General features: G+C 33.7%; 1 protein-coding gene across 7 annotated transcripts in view; it reads right to left on the minus strand.

Annotated features, from left to right (window-relative positions):
* Positions 1-5,298: 5,298 nt before the first annotated feature.
* The window catches only part of LOC113523131 (trypsin beta), a 39,862-nt gene continuing 22,718 nt past the window's right edge, over positions 5,299-22,442 (minus strand). For 5 of the 7 annotated variants that reach the window (XM_052895346.1, XM_052895345.1, XM_031907661.2 and 2 more), the window contains one exon: positions 5,299-6,743. In XM_052895346.1, the coding sequence (XP_052751306.1) occupies positions 6,522-6,743 (222 nt within the window). In that variant the 3' untranslated portion in view covers positions 5,299-6,521. Of the gene's footprint in view, positions 6,744-7,540; positions 7,760-8,757; positions 8,908-10,442; positions 10,693-15,933; positions 16,181-16,643; positions 17,280-22,442 lie in introns of those variants that run through there. The other 2 variants (XM_052895348.1, XM_052895347.1) reach the window with 2 other exon arrangements.

Raw genomic sequence — 22,442 nt, forward strand, 5'->3', positions numbered from 1 at the left:
TTATATTGTATTTCTAACTTTTATACATTTTTCTACATAATTATGGTTATAAATATTTAAACAAATAACAAGAATACCCAGTAAAGAATTTAACAAAAGCAACAGATACTATGTTTAATATAATACCAATATAGTTTATTTTATTTAGGCAGCATAATTTTTTTTATTACATATTCAAAATAAACATAGATCTAATTAATAAATGCCTTATTCTAAAATATACACTTATAAAAAAAAATTAAAAATATAAAAGATATTTAAAAAATAGATTAAAAAAACCCCCGCTATTAAATTCGTTTTTAGTTAGACCTATTTTTAAATATTTATTAGGTTTACTAAAAACTAGTTTAATTAAAGTAACATTAGTGTGTTACTACTACACGAGAGTAAATTGTTGGAATAAAAAATATACATAAATAAGACGGTTTAGAATTAACGAACATTATATAGTATATATATTAAAAAATTTTATAATTAAGAACCCTTTTTTTAAAACCAGTTATAAATAATCATCCCTCTTGTAGTTATTACCCGTTGGTACGAGCAATAATAGAGATGAAATATCTATAGTCTTTATATTATATAGGTAGAGCATCGAGCCTCAAAAATGGGTCAACTTTTTTTCAGCTAATTGTCAAATTAGCTGACTCGTTTTTTTTTTATCAGTGTTCTATATACGTACGCAAAGAATGTATCTTGACGTATTATTTAATAAATAAAACGTGTGTTTACACATTAAAAAAATTCAGAATTTATAAGACAAAATAAATATAGATGTTATACAGGAATCACTCATAACTATTTATCATGCAAAATTATATGAAAAAGTTGACCCGTTTATTTCGAAGCATTTCTATGGAGATATTCTTTTTATATAATCTAAGCTATAGTCATAGATTTCAATTTCTGATTAACTTTAGTTTTTTTTTTTTTTTTTGTAAAAAATATATAACCTAATCAAATTTAAAAAAAATATAATTATAATATAAACAAAAAATCTTCATGTTACCTATTCGTTAAATGTATTACAATAAAAATTATTAAAAGAGTTTTATTTAATGATTAGCATGTTTTATACCGAATGGTAAAAAACGATACACCCGTAAGTAATGCTTGAATACTTAAGAATTATAGATATGTGAACTATAATATTAAATATAAATAACGTAAGTGAATCTGCAAACACTATGTTATATACAGTAAAAGAAATTAATTCCAACATTATACTGAAATTTATTTTTTTACTATTTCATTGCTAAAAATAATTTTATTTGATTGAAAATTATTCGAATCAGATAGAGTAAACTCGAATATTTTTTCGACAATTTCTTAGTCTCGAATCAGGATAAGAACTGTCAAATACACTAATACCAAAAAATTCCGATGCGGCACATCACTATGCATTAATAATACACTCATAAATAAAACATAACGTTCGGATTCAATAAAACATTTGAAATTGATCGTGAGAAAGAATAAAAGTTGAATACTTGAATTTAACTCAACTTTTTTATATACCAAAATAATTTGAAATTCATTAAAAAAAATGACGCATTTATTTTCATATAATTGAAAAAACTGTTTATTTTAAATAAATAAATATACCTGAACATTATCGAGACAGCTCTATCTAGATTCAAACTCTAGCGAATCTAGACTCATGGCTACTAGAAAATTGATAAAAATATTTTTTTTTTTATAAATAAAAGTACATGCATATAAGTATGTTGATGTTGATATATTATTAGAACGAATCAAACAGACATACCTACATATGAATACAAGATGTGTGTACTGTACGGATATCGAACCTGCAACCGTCAGAAGGTAAGTAATTATATCAAATTATTCATTCACCAACACCATAAACAATTTATGTCATAATTGTTACTACTGTATGTTGAAAAACAAATTATTTTTGGTTAAAAACAATAGATACGCTCCGTTTTCTCAGTACCACTCTACTCTACCACAGATAACATAATATCTCAGCATCACTATTATAAATAGTAACTCTGGGGGGAAAGGAATTGTTTGTAATGGGGTCTAACAGCCCCTACCAAGTCGACCTCTACGCGGTTCCCCCTGGAAACCATCGTGGTTAATTCTCGTGGAATTCTTCACGATGGCCTAACTGACCTGTTTTCATCCTCACCTATCACCTCCCATTGGTGCCAGCCAGCATATACCGATAGTACAGGTGGGATTACTATTCCATTCTCACCCATTAAAAAAAATAACAACTCTGTAATAATATTATACTAACTACATACGAATAAAATTATTAAAAACAGAGTAAGTCTTTAAAAGGAGACGTTTCATCAATAGCGACAATGTTAATTTACAATATGTATAAAAAAGCTAACACCAAGCATTTTCCATATAACTTGTATTATTTTCTACATCAAATTATATTATGAAGTCATAATTCTCAATTGATAGTTCATCTTGGAATTGAGAATATTGATACTGAGAATTGAGAATGTTCTATAGCTGCCTACCTATAATGTGTGTACTACTATAATGTTGTTACTTTAAGTTTAATTTAGTTGATTGTAAGTATTAGCGACGTCATGTGCATTAGTTAAATATTGTTTTTAATTGCGAAAACCTGTCTTTTGTCTTTACTATCTTTTTTTTTTATTATGAAATTTTTTAACTAAAATTTTTTAATAAAAAATAAAAACACTAAGTCAAAATTGGTATAATTTCGATGACACTAAGACCATTAAATAATTGTTAAATACACAATATATTTTCACTTCGTGACACGTAGTTAAGTAAAAAACGTATGAAATTATTCTAAAATATATTTGTCTAATTAATTAATTTTGAATTTTGTTTTTATAAATCTCGCATTTTTCTAATTTCTTTGAGATAATATACAATAACAGAGCCCAAAGTGAAACGTCTCCTTTCATTTTATGATTAAATTGATTTTTCAAGCTTTTTTTTTTCTATTCGATATTTACAAGATTTTTTTGCATATAATATAGGTCATTTATTGACCATGTTTTCTGTCAAAAATACTCATAATTTGAACTGCCTTTCTACGTAGCAGATCAAACATTTTATTTATTATATATCCCTGTTATTTAAATTTTCAAAATCCTGACCCGTTGTTATTAAAAAATATGTGATATCAAATAAATAAAATTCTTTACCGATACTTGAATACATAAATATGATAACTGTAAGTACATAATATATGTACATGCTTAAATTTTGTCTTTGGTGCTTTATACCTATTTTAAAATAGCATGGTGTGGACAATCTGTGGAGATTCAGAATCCAAAATTGGGGTTATTTTTCTATAAACATAGAAAAATAACAATGCGTATTTGCTTATGTAAAATATATAAAATAAATTCCATCATTTGTAATGAAATAAAAATTAAATTAAAAAAATATATATCAATATTTTTTTCTATTTGTACAGCTTCAAAATATTTTAAGTTCCATGAACACAAGCCAGCCTAAATAAACAACACCATGCTATTTTAAAAAACAGGAAAAACAATATACAAATTGCCACTTAACATAGATTACATTAAATTCATTTACAAAGCTCCGCGTATTAGCACAGTGTATGTATTACTACTTCGTGTATTAATTTAGTCTAATATATGCTACACATAGTACAAACATCCGAGGCTCCCAACTATTCAACAACCATTTACAATTTAGTCTTTGACTAAGTATGTAGCATATGTGGCATATAGACCAGTCGTCATTTATTTTTCTTTACAACCTCAATACGTCGAATATTTTTTTTTTTTATTAAATAACATATAAAATTGTTAAGGATTTAAAGTCCTCACTCGTTTCTATAGGTATTTAAAATCGTATTGAATAATATTATAAAAAGCGAACTATGTGTCAAATACAATTTATAATCTCTCTCTTGCTTTGTCCATTTCATAACTCGGCTCAAAACTTTATTAGTAATAACTTAAATACCATGTAACCTGGATCGTAGCTAGACCCAAATTTAAGGTAGAACAAAAGAACTTTTTGGTAGGGCAAAAGCCATAATTAAGTGGTCAAAAAGCGAATCTGTCTTATTTTTATTTAGAGCTTTACAAAAAACATCGTAACATAATTGATATACGATCAACGGTTAGCACTTCCTTCTCCGAACCTTCAGGTTATGGAATAAAGTGTCGAGGTTTACCCAAAAGGCTACGCTATGGGATTCTTCAAAAAACAACAGTAAAGGTTTTTTTCAAGATGGGCAACACAGAAAGACTGGTATTGCAGGCCTTTATAGACTACGGTAATAAATTCACCTCAGTGGTATAAAAAAAAAACTAAAAATAAACACTATTTCAAAAATAATTATCAAAACCGGTTCAGTATTGACGAAAATATCACAAACATACACAACGCATACAAGAACAAAATACACAAATTAAGAATTCCATAATTTTTAAATCATTTTGAGGATTACCAAAAAGGTAGATAAAAACTCACATGATGTCATGTTAAATTGGCATTTAACAGCTAGTAACAAAATATGCAATATAATACAAATTTGCTATAAACATACATTTATAATATCAACAGAAATGTAATAGGTATATCTAATTATGTACAATTCCCTGTTATACACGCCTACACCAGCTCACATTTATAAGCTTTTTCTAACACGACTAGGTTATTCTAAACGTCTCTAATAACATAAACTGGATAAACAATTAGGCTAAAAACCAACATTGGACTTCAATTTGCCTGTTTACCATCTCATGATATATAAAAACATCTGTTAAATACAATTGTTTTTATGTCCTCTACGTGATATCTCACCATGTGGTGACAGAGTAGAAATAGAATATTGGTCGATTCTGAAGAGGTAACCATTTCTTAAAATTATCTTTATTTTTTTTATGTAATGGCAACACATGAAGAGTATCATGGACGATTACTTTACATCAAGTGGATCATCAGCAATTTTGACATTCTAAGTTGCTTAAAAAAATATAAAACCCCACGTGGGCCTCGGTTTATCAGAATGTGTGCAAGCAAATAGCTTTCTCTTTTTAAATAAATACTGTCAGTATTTTTAGCTTTTTTATTACACAATAGTTACATCTCCCCTCTTAAGAAGAGGAGATGGCAAACTAACCCCCGGCAGAAGCACCGTCAGTCGCGGTTCAGGGTCCCAAGGAGAGAAACCGGAATAATATGCGGGCAGTATCTAAGAGTACCCCATTCTATATCTTTCCTGAACTGCCTAGTAATCTCAACCGCCTGAGATATTGTTCCAGCCAGTATTAGTGTTTAAGTTTTTTTCTTACGACCACATTGCCCAATCAGTTGTTGGTATAATCAATTAATACAATACAAACATTTAGTACAGCCATTGATCACTTATAACTACATTTACAGTCAACTTTCTAAGCTATTACATATCCATATTTAGAAATAATAGGATCTTCATCGTGTCTCCCACCAAATTGTTTATAATTACTCCTCTCCATCCAAAGGTTGCCTGGAAGAGATCGCTCTTAGCGATAAGGTCGCCCATTGTTTTCTCACTGTGATTATTTCTTGTAATTGTTTATATCTAGAATAAGTTTATTATTGTAATCTTTTTTAGGAAACAATAAAGAGTATCTATCTATCTACCTGTCTAATAATGTTCAAAAATTAAGTGCCATATTAACAAGGACTGAAACATTTCGATGGTATTTAATGTTGAACAAGAAACACGTGTAAATTAAAATAGAGATTTTTAAAGCTATCAGCGAATCTTGTTATTGTGTATTATTCAACACATTTACTATATAAATATTTCGCTTAAGCTTGACATTTAGAACAAAATATATAATATAAATACATTAACTAATAGTGCAACAATTATACTCGTACGCATGTGTCTACCAGAGTATTGGTACATATTATATGCGTGCATAGAGAATAGGTAACGAGACAAGACAAATAACAAAAATATAATTTTTATACACATATATATATATATATATATATATATATATATATATATATATATATATCGACTAAAATAGATTTTTATAATAAATGTATAAATATATAAAATTATAAAAGATAAGTACTTTAAATGTATTAGATCTAATACTAACAAGAAGAAAATAAAAATTCTTCTACAAAATATAGTTAACTACTCTAATAGCTATTAGTATAATTTACGAATATTAAGGAAAAGAAATTATAATAAAAAAAAAACAAACAATTCAATTATATATGTACCTGTACAATCAAAGATATAGTTAAAAATACGTATATTTTACGATAAAAAGAAAACTAAAAACCCTAGCATATACTACTTTACATCTATATATACTACCTATATAAATACGATACCACCTTCCACGTTACAGTGAGTATACATATACAATGATATATATTTCCCAACATTTGACACTATCATACTTATCACAAATTAGTGTTCACAACTTCGAGTCCACCCGTCGTCAGAACAGTCTGACGAGTACTGATAAAGTGAGCAGGCCGGCAAAACTAGTCGCTCGGCCTTGCGATGCCTATGTTTTCTTCGCCTGCGGAGGCCTCCTCAATAGGTGGAGAGGATCCCTCCTGTACCTCGCGAATAACTCCCTCTTGAAGGTCTCGAAGTGCTTTCTGTTTTTCTCGTTCTGTTTCTCGCGCCACAGAGGGCGCGACCTCCGCGCCTGCAGACCCCAGTGGATAGTGAAGATTGGTGATAGCACTCGAAACTGATAGCCAATTAAAAACATTTCGTATACCTGGAAATGAAAAATTATAATGTCGGTTATGTAGTTTAGAATTCCGAAATTGTAATAATGACGTGTGGTCCCAGCATAGAATGGGCTACCTGTTCCTTTCCTGTAAATATCGTAAGAGCCGACTAAGGAAGCTTAATGGACAAAGAATGTGCAGCAGCGTCCCTCTAAAAACATTACCAAAGCGGTAAATTGCGGTGGCCAACTCGCCTACCAGGAGGGAAGGATTGTTAGTAGAGGTTAGTCCCCATTAGTTTAGCGATGTTTGCCGACGCTCGCACAGATAGTTTTGGCGCAGTCTGGCGAAAAAAGACAGCTTCGTTTTTACGTCGAATACGCGGGAGTAGCAACAGTATCCTGAACATGTTTGTTAATAAATTGGATAGTCCTCTCGTGAAAATGCTCTCCGAGAGGATATATCATATTATTTTATATATATTTAATATAAGTATTAACATAGTTTTTAAGTACACTTACTAACAAGAATGGATCCCAGTTATCTAAAAATAGAAATAAATAAATAAATTGCTGTCAATGTGCCCCATTAGGTCCACCTCCACGCGGTCCTCCTGGAAACTTTTATGTCAATATTTTTCATAATAGGACCCAATAAAATGTTATACATTATCTTGACATTTTTATTATTTCGAAAAACACTACATATTTTTTATATCTACATAAAAAAGATATATAAATGAAAACATTATATTCATAACAACACTTTATTAGAAAAATAAACTTAACAAAAATAAATACAATTCGAACATATATGTATGGTATATACTCAATAAAATAACAAAGAGATTCCATTTTTATTTATTATCACAGACGAGTTCAATGTAAAATGTATCAAATATTATTAATCACAGCGTTCAAACTCCTGCATTTTGTGTGACCCAGTCCCTCAGGGAGGCTATATTGGTGAATACTGTGGGCGAGAGAGGCAGTGCGCATCCTCTAGCGAAGGACACTACTCCGTATGCTATCCCTCGGAACACTGCTGGACCTCCAGAATCCCCCTGTCAACAATATAAGTTTATACTCATAATTCTTTATCAGCTAAAAACTTCAAAGACAACTGCTTGGATTATTTTTTTTTTCAATGGGTGAAAATGGTATGGTAACCCCTTGCTTGGGTTATTATGCCACTCGTGTTACTACAGTGAAACAGCTGTATTTAAATAGCTGCATTTCGGTTTGGCAATGAAATATACATTCGCCGGGGGAAAAGGGATTGTTAGTAATGGAGACTGAGAATCCCATTGCTAGCAATATACCCAACCAGGTTGACCTCCTCGCGGTTCCCCCTGGAAACTATCATGGTTAATTTCTGATGAATTCATCATGATGGGCTAACTGGTCTGTTTTCATTCTCATCTATCACCCTTCACTGGTGCTCCGCCAGCGTATCCCGTTAGCGCAGGCGGGGTTACCGTACCATTTTCACCCATTAAAAAAAAAAATATACAGTCGCAGGCATAACACTATAATCCTCAGAAATGCCAACGAATGTCTCTATATATGCTATGTTATCCATGGTGCTGGTCATATCATTTCATATCGAATAAAAAAGAATGAAATAATATTAATTCAAATACCATTTCAGCCGTTAACTGTCCACTGCTGAACATAGGCCTTCCCTATAAGGGGAGTTTTGCTAGTAGTTGCCACGCTTGACAGGCGGGTTAGCAACCGCAGTTAGGCTGTGGTGATATTTTAAGGAGCACTGCGGTCTATCCCTCGGCTATTAAGTTCCCTTAGACGCCTCTACAACACCCACGGGAAAGGAAGAGATGGACTCAAATATTTTCAATTAATTTATGCATAAGATATCTCGCCAGCACTATGATATGGTGTCCCCAATATCTTAAAGTATGCGTTATCCTGAGGACTATGATGTTATGTCAGAAATTTCGCTACTATATCCCACCTATCAAGCTTAATATAACAGCCATACAAAGTGCATTCGTTCATTTTTCATACAACAATAAAGTACAATTTACTATCTTACAGTTACCTGGCATGAAGACACCCCTCCGATAAGGAAGTGGCCACCACAAAACATGTGGTTTGTTAGTGCATCCCCATATGACAACCTGCAGAGCCAGTGTGGCACCACCGGCACTTGGGCCTCCATCATCATCCGGGGGATACGACGGCCTCGCGGCTGCAATAAAAAAAAAAATATCAAGGATCTTCCTTTATCAAGCACCAGTCTCTCACAAAATTGCTCTTACGTATTTAATTGTACCTCAAGTTGTTACTTTATACTAAATTTTTTGAAAAAAAAATAAACCATTCACTCATTCATCAATGAAAGAAAATGAGATAAAAAAAGAGACATGGAATACATCTATTATATTTTATTATCTTGTAAGTCGAACGCATTTGAAGACAAAAATCTTTAACCAGTGCGTGTTGCCAGTGATGGCTTATGGAACCGAAACATGGTTCTACACGATTGCCCATATGCAAAAGCTACAAATTACTCGGCGAGCTATGGAGAGGGCTATGCTCGGAGTTTTTCTGCGTAATAGAATCCGAAACGAGAATATCCGAAAAAGAACCAAAATAACCGACACAGCCCGAAAGATAAATAAAGTAGCAATGGGCTGGTCACAGAGCCCAAAGAATTGACAATCGATGAGGAAGAAAGGTTCTTGAGTGGCGACCCTGTACGGGCAAACGCAGTGTAGGATGACCCTCCACTAGATAGAGTAACACCCTAAAATGCATTGCAAGGAGGCAGTAGATGCAGGTGACTCAGGACCGTTCTTTATGGCAGTGTATGGGAGAGACCTATATCCAGCAGTGGATAGATAATGGCTGAAATGATGATAACAATGGCAAAAGCAGATTTGTTTAGACTAATAGTTACACATACATAAAGAATTGAAGCGAATTTACTGACTTTTAATTGAAATAATCTCTAGGACTCCACATAAATGCTGGTTTATATACAGAAAAAAAAATGGATTTAAAAGTATTTTCGTATCCAAAAACTGTCGTTAATTTAACACTCATATTACAGGGTACTGAAATAAAATACTTAAGAATGATCTCGCGTGAGAGGTATCTAGGGAGTCATAATGTATTCATACTTTATGTATGATAGAGCTCGTGTAGTAGTAGTCATGTAGTCAGCGTACGTAAATAACAATTACCACTTTTCGTCTCAGGTGGGCTATAAGCTTATTTGCCATTACAAGTTTCATTAAAAAATATTCTTATTATGCTATTCATGAAAAATATCTCCTTTATTACCAATTTTTTCACACAGCATAATTAGTCCCTAATTATTACACCACAAAAGATGGTGTCATACAAAATTAAATCTTATCACCATCATCTTTATGTCCTTATCCCAACTATTTCAGATCAGCATAATGTTTTTATTCATATTGCACAAAGTTTTGGCATTTGGTTTTACGACCGGAAGCCTGTCTGACGTCATCTCTCTTGTGGATGTATCTATTGGTAGTATCTGTTACCTACGATATAGAGGAGTGGATAAGAAAGAAGGAGAAAACCGTAAGCAGTGAAAAAAAGAAGTTGGTAAAAAAAAATAATGAAATATTTAAAGAGAATGGATGACTCTGCAGTTGCAGAAGGGCAGTCAGAAAGTATAATAACTTGGAAGGCCGGTTTCATGCTTACAAAATTAAACCTTATTAACATTATTTTAATATACAAAATACCAACCGCAGTCAGTCCCCAACCGGTGACAGTGAGGCGCACCAGCGGCACAGCATCCCCCGGTTGTGGCAGGCGGATCGCATTCACTGCAGCGTTAAAATTCAAAGGCTGGGCGAGTCGCAGCACGGCTATGTCGTTGTCGAACTCTGGTCTCCCATACTGAGGGTGGACAGTCACGTTGGCCACCCTGACGATTCTCCCGCCGGAGTCCCGACGCGTGCTTCCCACTCGGAGGCGGATAGCGCCAGGGGATGTGCTGTACGAACATTTTGCAAATTTTAAACAATTTTAGCAAGTCTTTTTCAATCGACTTTAAAAAAAGAGAGACTGTATTTTTTCGACTACCTGCAAAAAAAAAGAAGAGGTATTCAGTTCGTAGAATTTTTTATTTTATTTTCACAAATACATCTATTCTTTTTCAATCGAGTTCAAAAAGAGATTCCCAATTTGATGGTATTTTTAACGTGTGTTACCTCATAACTCCGTTATCCAAAAAGTGTTATGGAAACTTCTTTTTTTTTATCTAAAAAGATACACTTTCAGTGTGGTTTCATAGAAATTTTATCAAAATTGGTTTAATTGTTGAATTTTTGATCAATTTAACTGGTCTTGCTACAAATAAAATCTAAATATTTTTTTGTGGAACAAAATCTAAAATTGTTGTGTACTCGTATGTTAGGCCAATTCTCCACCTGAGCTTCATTATTTCATTTTGCATTTGAAAGGGCACTATTACTCCTGTATTGATCACATCTGATTGTTTCCCATATACCTCTAAAAGTCACTTAAATATTAAAACGCATAATATCATACAGTCTTATTGCAGTAAACTCAACGTATAATGAAATTGAAAAAGTGTTTTTATTACCTTATAATAGTGTTTAATATCTTATGTTACCTAGATGGATGATAGAAATAATTAAATTTACAATTTATATGAATCTTTACTACAAGTCTTTTACGGACTAGAACGAGAGAATTGAATGTCAAAGGTCTTTTTTATGCAACTTAGAATGGCAAACAAGCTGACGGCCCAACTAACGGAAAATAATAACCGTTGCCTATAGACATGAGCAGTATCATGGACATAACAGAGTATACTGTTTCACCCATAATACCTCCCATTCCTGAGGACTCAGGTCTTATTCCTCTGTCTGTAAATTCACTGCCATATCCCACCCTTCAAACCGAAACATAGCCGACACAACAATAACATAACAAACACAACTGCTTCACGGTAGAAATACGAATCGGACAAAGCAAGCAACTATTGTACAAAGTCTCCCTCTAATAAAAGGTAAGTGTCTATTTCATAAACCTTTCGCTTCATCTAGTCTCATGCCCCGTATTCTAACACAGCACCTTCGATGTTGAATGTGAATGTGAAAAAGACTTTATTTTCCGCGCTTAGCCTCTCATTTGGGCCGTTGTGCGTATGAGTCGTGGCTAGTACCGCCAACCTAGCTCCGCCCAGAAGCGCAGAAGCTTCCTGGGTTCTTCACAGGCCTCACGGAGCGACCTTACCGTTCCGAGGATTTCTAAACGTTGATGGGCCACAGCCTTACATTCCAGGATTACATGAGCAGCCGTTTCTTTGGCGTCGAAACAGCAACTCGACATAGAGGGCTGTCTGTGGCTCCTATTGTGTGTAAATGTTTGTTTAATGGACAATGGCCCGTTTTTGTTCCTATCATTATTTTGAGGTTTTTTCTATATAGATGTAATAAACGTTTTGATAGTAACACCTTCGACATTAAAACACAGTCTATTTAATCGCTCTACTTTCCCATTGTAGATTTGTTTTGTCAATCTTTCATCTGATATTCTTTCCACATGTCCAAACCATAATAGCAGCGTGTCCTGCTCATTTAAACACATTTTCAATAATAATATAAGGGGGTAAGGATTATTAGCAACGGGTGCTCAATTGCTAGCAGGTTGACTTCCACGCGCTTCCATGGAAACCATCGTGGTCGATTCTCATCGAAATCTTCACGATAACCTGCTTTCCTGATGACCTAGTACCTATCATCTGTCACTGGTGCCCCATCAGCGTATGCTGATAGCGCAAGCAAGGTTGCTATTCCATGTTTACCCATTCAAAAAAGAAATATTTACCGCTAAATATAAACCTAATAAATATTTTCCGTTTTAATCAATTATTATTGGTTAAAAATAAAGGACTTTGCTCGCCACGTAACCGTGCAAAATTTTTCAATGACAGAAAAAGCTAACGGGTCACGGTTCTTGTATTCATACTGCGAAACCTTAACCCGTGACTTTTTTTTCTGCACACCGTGCACAGTACGTGGTGCGACCTGTGAATTCCTCGCGAACAATTTACATAATTCCGTCTACATTCAAGTTTGACCTTTCCAATTTCATATCGTTTCACAACAATGCTGCTGGCACAGTGCAACACTGAAATCGTCTGAATTAAGTTGTCATTGGATTGTTGTAAACAAACTGTTTACGACTCGTATACGATCATCATCATCATCTTCATCTTCCTACCCTTATCCCAATCATTTGGGGTCGGCGTAATATGATTTTATCCATATTACAAAAAGATTTGGTTTTTAGTTTTACGACCGGCCACCTGCCTGACATCAACCCTCTTTGGGGTATTCATTGGGGGGTCATTAGTATTTATTTTATTAAATCACTTTTTACATTTTTAATATAACTATATCATCATCATCATATCAGTTTTTAATTATTCTCTGCTAAACATAAGCCTTCCTTTAGGGGGGTTTTGTCAGTAGTTACCACGCTTGGCAGCCGGATTGGCAACCGCAGTTAGGCTTTAGTGACATTTTAAGAGGGACGTTGCTACCCATCCCTCGCCCTCCCCTAGTCGCCTCTTACGACACCCACGGGAAAGGAAGGGGTGGCTTATTCTATGCCGGAACCACATGGTTAATAACCTATATTACTCACTGATAATTTTGCTTTCTATAATACAACAACAAAACAACAATTTTTTTATACAACTTAGAATGGCAAACAAGCTGACGGCCCACCTGATGGAAAGTGATAACTGTCGCCTATAGACATGAGCAGTACCATGGACGTAACAGAGTATACTGTTTCGCCCATGATACCCCCCATGCGTTGCCATTCCTGAAGACTCAGGTGTTATTCCTCTGTACCCTGTAAATTCCTGTAAACACAGCCATGCAAACACAACCGCTTTACGGTTGAAACACGAATGGGGGAGGTACCCAAGCAATCGAATTTTGTACAAAGTCTCCCTCTGGGAGAATGAAATGAAAGAATTAGAAAATCAGTTAAGTAGTTCTTGAGTTCATCCATTTCAAGTAAAAAAAAAAATATTTCCTATTAATTAGTTTAAATTAAACTTAAGAATTCAAGATCTACTATCAGTAAGGTCTGGACGTAAACCTTCTTTGTAAAGTCTTTCTATCAAATCTTCTTTCTTTTTTCTCTTTCTTTCTATAAATATCTTTCTAATATATATATGTAACATACATTAGAAGGACTCATATTTTATTGTTACTAGCAGCTTGACTAGGTGGCCTTTTTTCAAATACATATTTGTATTTTTACATTTTTATTTTACATATTCGTTTATATATATATATGTGTGTGTGTGTGTGTGTGTGTGTGTGTGTGTGTTTTTCGACTTTTTGTTAGTCCAATTATGCAATTTATATGACATACTGTTTATTGTTCCTTTCGTCACATATACATATATGTAGTATAATTAATAGAATTATCAACTATTAAATATACATCTCTAGTACTCACTCATAATTTGGGTAAAGCCTATAGTATCAATGTTCTTTATAAAGTATCTTATTTTTATAAAAAAAATAATAGTCAAATCTGCGAAAAACTGTATTGGCCCAATTCAAAATTAATCACGTAACAAAAGCAGTGAAAGAACTGTAATTTTTCAAACGTTGTACAAAGAAATTCCTAAGATCTAAGGAACTCGTCAATAGACAATTCACGTTGGAAATAACGGAAATTTCACTTAATGAGTTTGTTTTGTAAACGTTTCAACCGTGAGCCAGCGGCCGGCAATCGTTTTCTCTTTAAATCAATATAAATTTAATTTCGCATCTTTTTTTTTTATGCACAAACCTTTTGCCCTTGTAGTATTTCCGCTGTAGACATAAAAAGAAAGGTTTTATTGCAGCGAGTCTGGTCACGGAGTTTTATTTTTGCTACGCTCGTAAACTTTGGTGCTTAGAATAAGAAAATCCTAAGTGTAAAGGAATGGATGTTTCTCCGCAGTATTCTTAAATATTCACCGATGTAATATGAGTTGTTGCTGAACTGAAATGGCCCTGTGTGTATTATCGCGCAGAAAAATTCCGCACAGGTAAAATTCATATGTGGTGATCTATTCTCCAAAGGTTTACGGCCCAAAAAAGCAACTAAGGAGGTATACGCTTTTATAATCTCCTACGTTATAAGTAATGTAAACAGTCAAAAGGAATGTAGAGAAGAAAATGTAAAAAATACAAAAGTATTATTGAGTAATTTGTTATTTGCAATTAGGATTCTGGATTGAGACTAGGCTGCGAGCAGGGATCTAATAATTTACCTGAAGATGCCTCGTTCAGAGGTGAAACACGTGTCGCAAAACGTATGTGGACAAAATAACTGTCGGAGATTGATGGATAATATGAAAGGCTGGGAACTTCTGGTAGTAACAATGTGTAGTCAATACTAATCACGTACTAATGTTAGCGGAATTAAACAAAATAATTCGAATCAAATAACTAGTGATATAAACTTCGGCGAGATAACACCTAGTTGTTTTTTTTTTATACAACTTAGAATAGCAAACAAGCTGACGGCCCACCTGATAGAAAATGGTAACCGTCGCCTATAGACATGAGCAGTACCATGGACATAACAGAATATACTGTTTCGCCCATGATACCCCCCATGCGTTGCCATTCCTGAAGACTCAGGTGTTATTTCTCTGTACCCTGTAAATTCACGCCATATCAAACCGAAACACAGCCATGCAAACACAACTGCTTCACGGTTGAAACACGAATGAGACAGAGGCACCCAAGCAATCGACTTTTGTGCAAAGTCTCCCTCTGGTAAAGTTCAGTTAAATATTTACAAGAGTAAGTTTTGGTCGTGAATAAATTTAAAAAAATGAGAAAAGAAACTATAGAGAATGTAGTTAAATTGGATTTTTCGATAGTTTTAGTTAGTTACATTGGATCATTTTATAATGTAAACGAAAGAAGGGAACACAGAAAAGATATTTGATAGCGTTATTTATCTATTTATGGGATACAACATAGATCACAGTAAAGATGATTTCGTTTTGCAAAAAAATAAAAATAAAAGCAACAACTTCACCGTGACAAAGTTAACGAAAATAAATCCTATTGATTACAAAAGGAATTATCGAAATCGGTTTAGAATTGGTGAAAATAACGTGTACTGTCTTTTAATCACCTCTTCCTTTTTAAAGCAAAATAACTTTCAAGTATAAACTTACTTCTGTACACAGTGGGCTGCGGTCATCACATGAGTCCTGCTGATGATGAAACCCCCACAGAACGAGTTTCCATTGATCACCATAGACACTTGGTAAGGATGCCTGGCGACGGAGCTGGGGCGGCCACCGATAATCTGACCGCTGAGCTCCGGGCATATTGCTTCAAGCTCAAGGTCTTGCAACTCTTGTTGCTCATCCTCGTTGGCCTGGACGTCATTTGAACAACATTCTACAGCCTCTTGCAACTCTAAAATGTATTAATATTTAGGTAAGAAATGTTACAATGGATAAATAATACGTAATGATAAAAAAAAAAACTATGCAAAATAATAAAAAACACTCATATCTTCTTTGTAAGTTCAATCAATTAAACTCTATCCCTCTCATTGCTTCCCATTTGATACTATGACAATGTCATCATTATAATTATGACCGCATTATTGGACAGTCTCAGAGTTTTTTAGTGAACAATTTATAAAATCATTCATTAAAAGACATATTTCTTTTTAAAATCCAATTAAATAAATAATATTTAATCATATCCTAAAAAAGATTATGATAAAATTTTAAACCTGTAATCACTGGTCTAATTACAAACTTCAAATACATCTGTCACATAGTTTTAACATTTTGTCGCTTAAAAAAAAGCACTAACAATGGACATAATTACTTTAATTAATCATTAATTAGTATAAACAGTAATTACTCACCGCCAACTCTGATCAGACACAAAAAGAGGAGAAACTCAGGCCACCGACCCATCGCAGACAATTTGAGCAGACAATTAGCCAGGCGTGGTGCTTTCAGGCAAATAGCTAGGCTGCGCCGGCGCAGCCCGCCGTCCTAATTCGCCAAATTATTGCGCAATCGCCTGACCGCAATCGGAAATTTCTCACGCTCAACCACCACGGTCGCGACCTCTAATTAGAGTCCCGCAGATTTTCCAAAATATGTATTGAAAATTGTAATCTTACTAATATAATAAAATCGTAACTAGACATTATAATTCTATTTTAATGTTTATCAAATACAAGGCACGCTGTGGTTGCCTATAAATGTAAGAACAGTTAGATCTAATCTGCCAGTGTATTGTATTGAAATGTTTAGCTGTATCTTATGTTGGTAATCCTATAAATAAATAAATAAATGAAAATAATTAGGAAAAACCAATAAAACCCCAATTAATAAGACCTCTCATATATAGACACCTCATATAAGAATATTTTTTATTATTTCTTTATTTGTATAATTTTGTGTCATTGTGCCATATAGGGAAGAGCACTGCTTATCCTAAAGTACAGGATTTACCTATTTAGGGAGCAGAGTTTTACCTATATTTAAAATGTAACATTTATTTTTGAAATAAATTATTATTATTATTATTATTATTATTTTTCAGAAACTTTATCGCTGTGTAAGCATGTTCTTTCTAGCATCACATAAATACTATACTGACCAAATGGAATACAGTTTTCAGAGTTACTTTCCTGAAAATCTAACTTAAAATTTGGTATGTGTTCTATCTTAATACGCCATCTAGAATTGGTCATTGGTTTTTCTACTTAAAAAATCCACGGGTACGAAGTAGGGGACAAAAACTAGTTAATCAATAGAAATGTGTATATTTAGACTAAACAAATACTGTATATATTTTTTATACGACTTAGAATGGCAAACAAGCTGACGGCCCACCTGATGGAAAGTGGTAACCGTCGCCTATAGTCATGAGCAGTACTATGGACATAACAGAGTATACTGTTTCGCCCATGATACCCCCCATGCGTTGCCATTCCTGAGGACTCAGGTGTTATTCCTCTGTACCCTGTAAATTCACGCCATATCTCACCCTTCAAACCGAAACACGAATAGGACAGAGGTACCGAAGCAATCGACTTTTGTACAAAGTCTCCCTCTGGTAAAATATTATGGAACTAGATAACTTATATACAAATTTAAATACTTTATTTTAAATACCTGCATGTTATTCATAGCAGATAACCGATTTTTTTTATACAACTTAGAATGGCAAACTAGCTGACTTAATAATAATAACAGAAATGAATAATAACAAAAGCTGAAAGCCAAGCCATGAGGCATATGTTAAACATCTTAAGCACTAAAACAGCAAAATGCATTTGGTATAATTTTGTTAGACAAATACATCTGCATCTATGCTTTTTCAACCAACTTCAAAAAAAAGTTCTCGTTTCGATGGTATGTTTTTTTTTTACATTTATTACTTCATAACAATTAGTCATAAAGCGATTTGGATTTATTTACTCAGTAGTTTAATTTCTAAATTAAAATAACAGTTTTTTTTTAACCAAAAGTAACTGATTATTCCGCAATTGAAGTCGTTTTCTTTTGCGGAACTCAATCTTAAATTATTACATGTGAAAAATATTTGCTTAGATTCGACCATCCACGTGGAAGCGGGTAGGTTATATGAAAGATTTCCATCGAGTAAATCGAATATCTCCAATCGAATCATAAGCTATAACGCTCTATAAATAATATCCTCTTACCAGCAAAATTAATTCTTTTTTTCTTTTTTATTGTACTTTTTTTTAACTATTACTAGTGGTAATAAAGACTATCTCTCTCTCTCTATATATATATATATATATATTTTACTATATATTTCCAATTACCCTTTGAACCGCGTTTGCATTTTATTACATATATATTTTATTCTTATATGCTAAATTAATATATGAGCTACCTTCAATCTTAATTACAGAGTAGTTAAAGATACAGAGTAATAACATAGTCCTCAGGAATGGCATCACAAGTATTCTTTGATGTCCAATCTATCTATCTATCTGTCATTACGCCAAACCCCTCTGGAGGTAAGCAGAGAGAAGCGAATACCATTCTAAAATGGCCAGAATAATAATAATAATTAGTTTATTCATCTCCACAAATTACAGTGTATAGATTATTTACTTTATACAAAATAAAAGTATCGTATTTTTGTGGGAGATGTGGAGCCCAAACTAAGTCGTAACTTGTATCTTAGACACCAGGTCCCCCCCAATAAAGTAGTGACAAATCAAAGTAAAAGGTAGTTGAGTAAAAATAAGTATGATTTATTTTTACTCCACTCAACTACGTGATGATGATGAGAATAGAAATAGAATAAGAAACCCAATAATTAAATAATATTGCAACGGAACCCATCAGTTAATTTTATATCAACAATGATTGGCTGAACGAATCGATTAGACTTCGATCAGGTCTACAGTCTATGTCACGGATAAATTTGGAGGAGCATTTAATGAGAGAATTAATTACTAATTAATCATCATACATATCTGTCACGCCTGTCTCCCATTAGGGTAGACAGAAACAATGGAACGCCAAACGCTTCGATTCAAACAAACCTCTTTCGCTTCTTCCACATTCATCAATCTTTTCATACACGCTCGCCGGTTACGGGTACTTTTAATTTGGCCCTTCTTCAGCACGTAATTAATCATCATGGCATCATATCAGCCGTTGACTGTTCTCTGCTGAACATAAGCTTTCCTCATGAGGAGAGTTTTGCCTGTAGTTGCTACGCGTGACAGGCAGGTTGGCAACCGAAGTTAGGTTTTTAAAAATGTTTTAAGAGAGACACTGCTGCCCGTCCCTCGACAATTAAGTTCCTTTCGCCTCTTGCGACATCCATGGGAAAGGAGTGGCCCATTCTATACCGAGACCACATGGCGAAATAATAACCAATATGTATTTTGAATTACGGAATTTATATCTCGCACAAAAAACGATAAGTTTCCAAAATCGACTGATTTGTCTCTTCATAATTTTACTACCTTTTACCCGCGACTTCGCCCGAGCACGCAGTCGGAATATTTTTTTTATGCAACTTAGAATAGCAAAAGAGCCACCTGATGCAAAGTGGTAACCGTCGCCTGTTAGATATGAGTAGTACCATGGACATAACAAAGTATACTGTTTCGCCCATGAATCCACCAGATATGTTATAAATGCAAAAGTTTGTAAAGATGATTTGATATCTATATGTTTATTACTCAATCACGGTTAATCAACTAAACGGATTTGAATGTAATTTTGTATACCTAAATAATAAATCCCAAATGACAACTTACGCGGGCAAAACAGGAAACAAAAAATAAATAACTTTGTCAATTGTTAAATCTTGAAAAACAAATACAACCAACCATGAAGCCATGAACCATGAAGCACAAATATAACGTCTTAAATAATTAAAAAAGCAGGGGGAAGGTCTTGTTTTCTAATGCGAATACTATTTCTAATAATACTTTATCAGGTCGACCTCCATATGTTTTTCCTGGAAACCGTCGTGCTGAATCCCAGGTGTATTTTTTTTTTAGTGGATTATAATGGAATGATAACGCCGCCTGTGCTAACGGTATACGCTGGCGGAGCATAAGTGATGGATGATAGGTGAGAATGAAAACGCAGGTCAGTTAGCCCATCGTGATGAATACACTTGGTATTCTATATATATGTTATTATATTATATATATGTATATCTGCCAAGGGGGAAAGGGGTTGTTAGTAATGAGGTCTAATTTCCCCGTTACGGGGTAAAGGGATTGTTAGTAATGAAGACTGATAATTGCTAGCAATATACCCAACCAGGACGACCTCCTCGCGGTTCCCCTGGAAACTATCATGCTTAATTCCTGATGAATTCATCATGATAGGCTAATTGGCCTGTTTACATCCTCATCGTTCACCTTTCACTGGTGCCGCGCCAGCGTATCCCGTTAGCGCAGGCGGGGCTACTATTGTATTATCATCCATTAAAAAAAATAAAGAAAGCTGTTTAGTGGTGTAAAATATGAAATAATACTTCGTAATGTTTTGAAAGCCGTCATAAAGGTACTAATCTTCCGGCGATGAAACCGTAAACATAATAGTTTACAGCCTATAAACATCTGTAAAGCTGTAAACTTTTCCCATTACACAGAAGACGTTATAACAATTAATAATCAATTCTCCGATGTTATGTTTTTAATGCACTAGCTATTTCCAAGGTTTGCTAAATTCTGTGTAAAACATTTTTGCATACATGTTTCATGTTATTTATTATATTGTCATAATTAGTTTATACCTATATAACTATATATAGTTTGTATGACTCAAGATTTTATTTTAAATTTTTTTTATGCAACTTAGAATGACTGACAGCCTACCTGATGGAAAGTGGTAACCGTCGTTATGGACATGAGCAGTACCATGAACATAACAGAGTATACTGTCTCGCCTATGATACCCCACATGCGTTGCCATTCCTAAGGACTAAGGTGTTTTTTTATGGGTGAAAATAGTATGGTAACCCCGCCTGCGCTAACGGGATACGCTGGCGGAGCACCAGTGAAGGGTGATAGATGAGAATGAAAACAGACCAGTTAGCCCATCATGATGAATTCATCAGAAATTAACCATGATAGTATCTAGAGGGAACCGCGAGGAGGTCGACCTGGTTGAGTATATTGCTAGCAATGGGATTCTCAGTCTTCATTACTAACAATCCCTTTCCCCCCGGACTCAGGTGTTATGCCTCTGTACCCTGTAAATTCACTGCCATTCAATTAACTACTAAAAAGGTTTTATTGAAATCTCTATGAGACCAATCTGAAAGTATATAATTTTAAATAAAAATCCAAATCAATTTATAAATTGCAGAATTATAAAGTAATAATAAACATATAAAAAAACTACAACTAAATTGAAGAACCTTCTGCTTTTTTGAAATCGGTCAATAATTTCGAAGTTTCAAACGTCTTTACAAATAAATTTAATAGGTATTAGATTAAAAAGCAATTATTGCGTTAAAGTCGATTAGCACAAAGTAGTTGATATTTTTATGTTTTTTTTTTAACCTAGCAGCCGGAGACTGCTCCAAATATAATTAAGAACGTTTGCAACACTCGCTTTCACGAAATTTCAAATTACTTCTATCATTGTTTTTAGGCATTAGTTAATCCTCTTAACTGATCAAATAAAAAATTAACAGTATGTTTCATTTATGGAAACTTAATAGGTAAACAATTGTTTTGATAGATAAAATTATTTATAAAAATATGTATTTTTTATGCAACCTAATATGACAAACAATCTGACGGCCCACCTGATGAAAAGTGGTAACTAGCGCCTATAAGGTCGCCCATTATTTTCTCATTGTGATTATTTCTTGTAATTATTTATATTTATAATAAGTTTACTATTGTAATCTTTTGGAAAAAACAATAAAGAGTATCTATCTATCTATATGACATGAACAGTACTATGGATATATACCCCCCATGCATAGCTATTCCTGAGGACACAGGTGTTATTCCTCTGTACCCTGTGAATTCACTATATTCACTGCCATATGCCACCCTTTAAACCGAAACACAGCCATGCAAACACAACTGTGTCACGGTAGAAACACAAATTGAACAGAAGTGCCTAAGCAAACGACTTTTGTCCAAAGTCTCCGTCTGGTCGGATAGGTGGATAGTTGGGTACCTATA

The sequence above is a fragment of the Galleria mellonella genome, unplaced genomic scaffold (assembly GCF_026898425.1).
Source record: "Galleria mellonella isolate WM207_F2 unplaced genomic scaffold, CSIRO_AGI_GalMel_v1 utg270, whole genome shotgun sequence".
In the NCBI taxonomy this organism is placed as follows: Eukaryota; Metazoa; Arthropoda; class Insecta; order Lepidoptera; family Pyralidae; genus Galleria; species Galleria mellonella.